At 32.4% G+C, this 8,791-nt stretch overlaps 1 protein-coding gene across 1 annotated transcript in view; it reads left to right on the top strand.

Moving 5' to 3' along the window:
• fbn2b (fibrillin 2b) overlaps positions 1-8,791 on the top strand; it is an 80,630-nt gene that overhangs the window by 53,259 nt on the left and 18,580 nt on the right. The window contains exons 40-49 of the mRNA XM_016507418.1: positions 167-235; positions 331-456; positions 2,017-2,142; positions 2,225-2,374; positions 3,319-3,390; positions 3,475-3,600; positions 3,675-3,800; positions 5,664-5,789; positions 5,866-5,982; positions 7,672-7,800. Coding sequence (XP_016362904.1) covers positions 167-235; positions 331-456; positions 2,017-2,142; positions 2,225-2,374; positions 3,319-3,390; positions 3,475-3,600; positions 3,675-3,800; positions 5,664-5,789; positions 5,866-5,982; positions 7,672-7,800 — 1,167 coding nt within the window. The remainder of the gene's footprint in view (positions 1-166; positions 236-330; positions 457-2,016; positions 2,143-2,224; positions 2,375-3,318; positions 3,391-3,474; positions 3,601-3,674; positions 3,801-5,663; positions 5,790-5,865; positions 5,983-7,671; positions 7,801-8,791) is intronic.

Genomic DNA, 8,791 nt, shown 5'->3' with positions numbered 1-8,791 from the left:
AGATGATGTATAAATCTCAATTTAAAAAAATTGACCCTTATGACTGGTTTTGTGCTCCAGGGTCACATATATCTCATCATTATAATGGCAGTCGGTCACTCTGATATCGGTACGAGCGAACAGTCAGACTGCTTGTATTCATGATGAACTGTGTGTCTCCTCACAGCCGAGTACAAAACCCTGTGTCCCGGAGGAGAGGGCTTCCGGCCTAATCCCATCACCGTGATCCTGGAGGGTAAGAGCGGATGCTGTGATGCAGGACAGCGCCTGCGGTCTGGTGTGTGTGTGTGTGTAATGACGGCCCTCTCTGTCTCTGTGTCCCGCTCGCAGACATCGACGAGTGCCAGGAGCTGCCGGGTCTGTGTCAGGGGGGAAACTGCGTCAACACCTTCGGCAGCTTCCAGTGCGAGTGTCCCGCCGGATACTACCTCAACCAGGAGACGCGCATCTGCGAAGGTCATTTGAGTTCACCCGAGGCGCTCATATTTTATGATCGGTTCATTTTTAATGTTTAGTAACCTTTCATTATATTTGTGACCCTGGAGCACAAAACCAGTCATTAGGGTCAATTTTTCTACATTTGGATTTATACATCAGCTGAAAGCTGAATAAATAATCTTTCCATTGATGTATGGTTTGTTAGGATAGGACAATATTTGGCCGAGATACAACTATTTGAAAATCTGGAATCTGAGGGTGCAAAAAAATCAAAATATTGAGAAAATCATCTTTAAAGTTTAAAGTTGATTTTTGGCATAAAAGAAAAATCTATAATTTTGACCCATACAATGTATTGTTGGCTGTTGCTACAAATATACCGCAGCGACTTAAGACTGCTTTTGTGCTCCAGGCTCACATATATGCATTAATTTATTTGTTTGTGTAATTTACTTTTACTTTTATATAACAATAAATAATGTCTAATTAAACAATGGAATATTCATATTTCAATTACATATTAATTTTAATTGTATATTCATGTTTGTAATATTTTAATTACATTTATTGAATTTTAATGTTTAGTAACCTTGATTTATTTTAGGAATGTATTTTAATGAATTGTTTTATTTTTGACATTTAAATTGAATAACTTTTAATTAATTTCAATTTAAATGTATATAAAATTATATTAATATTTTAATAACTAAGTGATTGATTAAATTTACATTTATTTTTATTAATTATTTTATTCATTTATAAATGTGTGTAATTTTAATTAAATACATATTAATTAAGTGATATATAATAAATGTATAAGTATTTTAAAATTATATTTCAGTTTAAATTAATATTTTAATGTGTAATATACTTTTTATTGAATAACAACAATTACATTTTAGTTAATTTCAATTAAATGTTTATATTACAGTTATATTCATATTTTAATTTATATTAATATTTCAAGAATTACATTTACTTAAGAAATGTACATTTAAGAACTAAAAACTTATTTTAATAACATTTTACATTTACTGAATTTTATTATTTAGTAACCTTAGTTTATTTTATGAATTTATTTTTATGATTGTTTATATTATACTTATTTATATAATTTATATTAATATTTCAATAATTTAATGACTTTTAATTAACAGTTTTGCATTTATTGAATTTCAGTGTTTAGCAACCTTGATTTATTTTATGAACGTATTTTTTTTAATTACTTTGTGTGTCATTTTAATTAAATAAAATCTTAAATTTTATTTTTTATTTTATTAAGTAATTAAAAAAATGTATTAAATGTATATTATTTTAACAATTTAATTTACTTTAAATTACAATTTTAGATTTAGTACATTTTAATGTTTAGTAACTTTTTTTATTTAACTTTTTATGAATTTAATTTAATGAATTTGTTTAATTTACTTTCAATGAAATAATTAAAAGTATATAACTGATTTTTTTATTATGTTGCATGATTTCATTTGAATTATTGTAATAAAGACATGCATATATGTTAACTTCAGCAAACGTCTACAAGAGTTTTTGAGTGTCTGAATGCTGATGTTCTCTCAGATATTGATGAATGCACGGCGCACATCGGCATCTGCGGTCCAGGAACCTGCTACAACACGCTGGGGAACTACACCTGCGTCTGTCCTCCCGAGTACATGCAGGTGAACGGAGGAAACAACTGCATGGGTAAGAGCCGCTCGTCCAGCGCGTCGCCACTCAGTCACAGCTTCTGCAGCTCATCTGGGTGTTTTCTGCTTTGGTTTGGCAGATATGAGAAAGAGCGTGTGCTATCGCAACTTCAACGACACCTGCGAGAACGAGCTGTCCTTCAACATGACCAAGAAGATGTGCTGCTGCTCGTATAACGTGGGCAAAGCCTGGAACAGACCCTGCGAGGCCTGTCCCACGCCGGCCACATGTGAGTGTGTCTCGCAGCGCCGCTGGTTCTGTAGGGCATGAGAGCTGCCGCCGCTGCTGGAGAGGACCATTTCAGCTGCTTTTCTGATTGCACTGTCTTTAGTTTTACGTCAGATGTGATGCCAACAGCACAAAGCTTTGAATGCATAATGCATAAAATTACAAATATAAATACATATATCTCTCGGTTTCTGAGGGTGTGGCATTCAAATTGAGGCTACTTTTGCATAAAATTAAATAAAATAGTATAAGATGAAATACATTGCATAAAAATTAAATTTAGAAATATAAATAATTTAAGCAGTCATTGGCAAGTATTGGTTTCTGAGTGTGTGGCATTCGATTTTGCATAATTCAACATTCAACTTAGCATAAAATACAATTAAATAGTATAAAATAAGTTGCAATGCATTAAAAAATATTGTATATATATATATCTTTATTTAACTTTTAATTTTAATTTTTGCAGTCATTACTTAAATCTTGGTTTCTAATGGGTGTGCCAATCAGATTCAGGCAACTTTTGCATAAAATTAAATTAAATAACATTACATTACATTAAATTATATTAAATTAAAATAAACAGTCATTAGACTTGTTTTCTGAAGGTGGGGAATTGAAATTCAGGCTCCATTTGCATTGAATAAAATAAAAATGTATATAAATAGAAATAAATAAATTAAATGTAATAAAGTAAAATAAAAAATAAAATAAAAATATATAGAAAATAAATATAAACATAAATAATTTGGGTCTTAGTTTCTGAGGGTGTGGCATTCAAAGTCAGCATAAAATAAAATGAAATAAAATAAAAATATAAAATGCATTGCATTGCACACAAAACTCTCTCTATAAAAAATACATATATAAATAGGAATATTTGAGGCGGTCTTGTTTCTGAGGCTGTGGCCTCCACACTGATTGGTGTTTCTGTGTCTCCTGCAGCCGAGTACCAGCTGTTGTGTGGAAATCAGGCTCCCGGGTTCATCATCGACATTCACACCGGAAAACCCATCGGTGAGTCGCCTTGAGCATCTCACTTCATCAACACGAAGCTCTGCGCGAGCGCTTTCATACGAGCGGCGCGTTTGCTCTCCTCAGATATCGACGAGTGCCGCGAGATCCCGGGAATCTGCGCGAACGGCGTCTGCATCAACCAGATTGGCAGTTTCCGCTGCGAGTGTCCCATGGGCTTCAGCTACAACAACATCCTGCTCATCTGCGAAGGTACCGGCGCTCAGCTGCCTTCACACTGAAGACCGCTGGCGTGTTTCTTGACTTACACCGTCTGTTCACCACAGATATGGACGAGTGCAACAGCGGCGACAGCCTGTGCCAGCGCAACGCTAACTGCATCAACATCCCCGGCAGCTACCGCTGCGAGTGTTCGGCCGGCTTCAAGCTGTCGCCCAGCGGAGCCTGCGTCGGTGAGTCCACACAGTCCGCCAGTGTTTACCAAATGTACTCAATAAGAAAAGAATAAAAAATTTAATTCAATTCAAATCATTAGATGTGTTAGTTTTTGGAGTTGTGGCATTCAAACTCAGGCTGCATTTGCATTAAATGCAAATAAAATAATTTAAGTAGGCATTAATTGCACACAAAATGAGTGCAATTTTCTGCTCAAAACCACTTGCACAACTTTAGCAGGTACAATATGTGCTGGTATAATGTTATCGGTATTGAAAGCGCAATGAAAAGTGCAACTGTCATTATTTTCAAGGCAAACACAAAAAATAAGGTTCAAAATGAAATGCACCACATTTACAAACATCTGCGCCATTTATATAATTAACATGGTTTTGGTTATATAATTTTAAAGGGATGCTTGTGTACATTTTCTAGTCATTGTGGCAGCAATAATTGAATGTAATAATTTAATTTTCTTTTCAAATTGAGACTGAATTTGAAAGCCACACCTTAAAAGACCAACCCAACTAATGACTCCTTAAAGGGGTCATATGATGCAATTTCAAGTTTTCCTTTCTCTTTGGAGTGTTACAAGCTGATTGTGCATAGATGAGATCCCTGAAGTTGCAAAGACTAAAGTCTCAAAACCAAAGAGATATTCTTTATCAAAGTTAAGACTCTGCCACACCCCCTAAAACGGCTCGTTCTAACACGCCCCCACATATCTACCTCACTATGTGGAAATATTTGCATAATGCCGCCCAAATGTGCACGCAAAGAAAGAAGGGGTCACATCACAGTGGAGTCAGCTGTCTTAACCGTGGCTTGTGTACTGCAAACACATACCAGCTTCATCACTGTGTCTGTCACGCGACTCTGTTCCCCTTTCAGGCTTGAACTGATGGTAAAACTAATGACATTATTTACTGTCTTTACATTTATTTTGAAAGATGAAGCTTGCGATTATGGTAAGGGGCGTTACATTTCCGACGAGTGCTTGCGGTGTTCGGCCAATCACAATGCACTGGGTCAGCTGGCCAATCAGAGCAGACTGCGCTTGTCGGAAGGAGGGACTTTGTAGAAAATGAAGCGTTTGAGAGAGGCGGGGCATAGAGGACCTACAATAATGTACAGTATTTGAAAAATAATGTGTTTTTTGAACATTAAAGCATGTCAACATATTCTGTTACACCAAATACACAAAATAATGATCTTTAAAAAAGCATCATATGACCCCTTTAAATTATGTATATTTATTTTTTATTTTGTTTTGTTTTATTTTTTCACTTTCACTTTTTTTTATTTTATGCAAATGGAGTTTAAATGACATGCGTTCAGAAAATAACCCACCTAATGACTGCTTTTATATATATATATATGTAATTGTTTTTATTTTATTTTATTTTATTCTATTCTATTCTATTCTATTCTATTCTATTCAAATGGACCCGGAATTTGAATGTCACAAATTCAAAAACCAACCCATCAAATGACTGCTTAAATAATTGTTTTATTTTTATATTTATTTATTTTTATTTAATGGCTGCTTAAATAATTTAATTTTATTATTTTAGTTTAGTTTAGTTTAGGTTTTTTTATCCAATTTAAAAAGACTTCATTTGAAAGCCACACCTTCGAAAACCAACGCAACTAATGACTGCTTAAATGATTTATGTTTATTATTTTCTAAACATCAACGTCTGGCTGATTTTGTGGCTGATTTTCACGAGCCCTGTAGTGAAAATCAGCCACACTTTTTTTAGTGCATTCGTTCCTGCGAAACATTTTTCTCCACATCTTCATCAGACTTATTATAAACCACAGACTAAAGAGCTGTGAGTCTGATGGGATCTTGTGATTGTTGTGGCGTGTTTTGTCAGACCGTAACGAGTGTCAGGAGATCCCGAACGTCTGCAGTCACGGCGAGTGCATCGACACTCAGGGCAGCTTCCGCTGTCTGTGCCACAACGGCTTCAAGACCACGCCGGACCAGACCATGTGCATGGGTGAGTGTCTGTGGCGGTTTCTGTCGTCTGAAGCGAGTCTGGCATGTGATCGGCTGTCTCTCGTTGTCTCTGGCAGATATCGACGAGTGCGACAGACAGCCGTGTGGAAACGGTACATGTAAAAACACTGTGGGCTCCTACAACTGCCTGTGCTTCCCCGGCTTCGAGCTCACGCACAACAACGACTGCATGGGTAAGACGGCACGAGAACACTGCTATTACAGCTACTACAGCTTCTGCGCGCTTATAGATTGAGAAAAGAAGCCTGTTGGAGTTATACAGCCATAATATATTTCCATAATCTGATTATGTGTTAAATTATTCCTTTTTCCTTTAATCAGAATGAAACTTTACAGTTTTAAAATTGATTTGAAACTTTTTCTAATGTGGTTTTAACCATTTAACTCTTTAAATAAATAATTAAACATTTAATATCGCAAAGAAATGTGCATATTATCAGCATTATTTATGTATTGTTGTATGAGTTTGAAATAGTTTAAAATAAATTGTCTAATTATAAAGTTTCATTTTGATTTCACATTTCTTGACGATGTTAAATTGTTAATTATATATTTATGAGTTTAAATGGTTAAAATCACATTATGAAAAGTTTCATTTTGATTAAAGGAAAGGAAACATTTTAGTCATTAATGCTGATAATATGTATATTTATTTACAATATTACATGGTTAATTGTGTATTTAAAGAGTTTAAATGGTTAAAATCACATTATAAAAAGTTTAAAATAAATTGTAAAATTGTAAAGTTTAATTTTGATTACACATTTATTTCCGATATGAAATTGTTGATTATGTATTTAAAGAGTTTAAATGGTTAAAATCACATTAGAAAAAGTTTTAAATTAATTTTTACATTTTAAAGTTTCAATGAGATTAAAGGAAAGGAAACTTAAAATGTATTTTAAACTTTTTAGTGATTTTAACCATTTAAGCTCTTTTAATTAACAAATTAAAATTGCAAATAAGCAAACTCTGACATTTTAGAGTTTTCTTGCATTGTGACAGTCACTATTTAAACTCTTTAAATACATAATTAACAATTTAATATCATAAAAAAATTGCATATTATCAGCAATAAAGGCAAAATCAGAATTAAACTTCACAATTTTAAATGTCCTTTAAACTTTTTGTATCCTGAGTTTAACTAATTAAACTCTTTAAATACATAATTAACTATTTAATATTGTAAAGAATTGTGTATATTAGCAGGAAAGACTCAAATGTTTCCTTTAATCAAAATGAAACTTTACAATTTTAAATGTAATTTAAACTTTTTATAATGTGACTTTAACCATTTTAACTTTTGAAATACATAATTAACAATTTAATGGTGTAAAGGAATGTGCATACGATCAGCAGTAAAGACTAAAATGTTTAATTGTCTTCGATCAGAATGAAACGTTACAATTTAAAATGTATTTTAGACTTTTTATATTGTGATTACAATTATAATTAACCATTTATTATCTAACATTTAAATATCTTGAATATATGAATAGATTTGCATGTCAGCAATAATATAAATTCCACAGAAGATGCTTTTATTTTTGTTTTAATGTGGTTGTCAAAGTGTTAATTTTATACAATTTAATAATTAAAGGCTGTTTATGCTAAATAAGAGCAAAAAATGTGCAAATGTACATGCAAAGATAATGCAGTCATAAATGTCCGTAAATACTGTTGGCTATTGTTTTGGATGTTTTTATGAAAATCTTGTAATTGAAGTTGCAAAATACAGATCACCGTTTGTTATTGATTCTGTGGGTTGGATGTCAAAGTTTTTGTGATCACAGTGAAAGCAGATGTGGTTTATGGTGAGGAATGACTGTGAAGGGTTAATGGTGTGATGTGTTGGTGTTCAGATATCGACGAGTGCAGCGTTCACGCCAGTCAGGTGTGCAGGAACGGCCAGTGCATCAACAGCATGGGCTCCTTCAGGTGTCTGTGTCTGGATGGGTATAACCTGACGCCGGACGGCAAGAACTGCGTCGGTGAGACTCGCTGCTCGTTAACCAGCTCATCAACCCGCCGTCTGTTACTGTACACTCCTGTAGCGCGTTAACGCTTTACAGTCCTCACCGGAGATCAACACGGCCTTCCAGTCCATCCAGAGAGATAATTAAACACCTCAACATCCATACGATTGATTCAGAGAGTGCAGATCTCCAGAGAAAACTTGCAGCTTTCTGCTCTTTAGTTCAGAAACACATCTCGTGTTTTAACCCATAGACCCAATTAGCGAATTAGCATCAATCTTTGAAGTAAAAGTATAGTTTGATAAAATAAGAGTAATCACACTCCTAAAATAACAGTCCCCATGCATGTTGTTGTTGTTTGGGTTTTTTTGTTAGCAATATAAATATTTATTATTTACATTTAATACCTATAGCGTGTTTTTATAGTTGTACTTATATAAAATATTTTGAAATAATATTGCTAATTTATAAATATTGCAAATATTTTGTATATATTTTATAGAATGTTTTATATAATATATTGACATTAATAAATATTATTTTATTTTATACCTAGTATAAATTTATATATAAAATATATGTATATTAATTTGCTTAAACATTGATAATTTACTATATATATATATATATATATGACAATTGGATAATGTAGGGTGTTAAAAACATCATTTTAAAAAATATATATTTTTTAAAACTAAAAAATATATATTTATAAATATTAATTATTTATTAATTAAAATTAAAATATTCATTCAAATTAGCTTCAAAAATATTACATTTAAAATCAATATTTTGCAACAGAATTAGATCACAGGGTGTTTTATTAGTCATTTTAGCATGAATTTATGTTTTACATAAAAACTTTTTACAAATGAAATGTATACATATTTTATATTTAATAGATTTTATATGAATAGTTTTTCATATATTTTATAGAATGTATAAATATAATGCATACAGATTTTATATCTATTATATTTTATTATGTGTTTTATATTTTATATAA

Source organism: Sinocyclocheilus anshuiensis, unplaced genomic scaffold (genome assembly GCF_001515605.1).
Source record: "Sinocyclocheilus anshuiensis isolate Anshui unplaced genomic scaffold, SAMN03320099.WGS_v1.1 scaffold2468, whole genome shotgun sequence".
Lineage (NCBI taxonomy): Eukaryota > Metazoa > Chordata > Actinopteri > Cypriniformes > Cyprinidae > Sinocyclocheilus > Sinocyclocheilus anshuiensis.
This window is presented reverse-complemented; position numbering and strand designations above follow the sequence as displayed.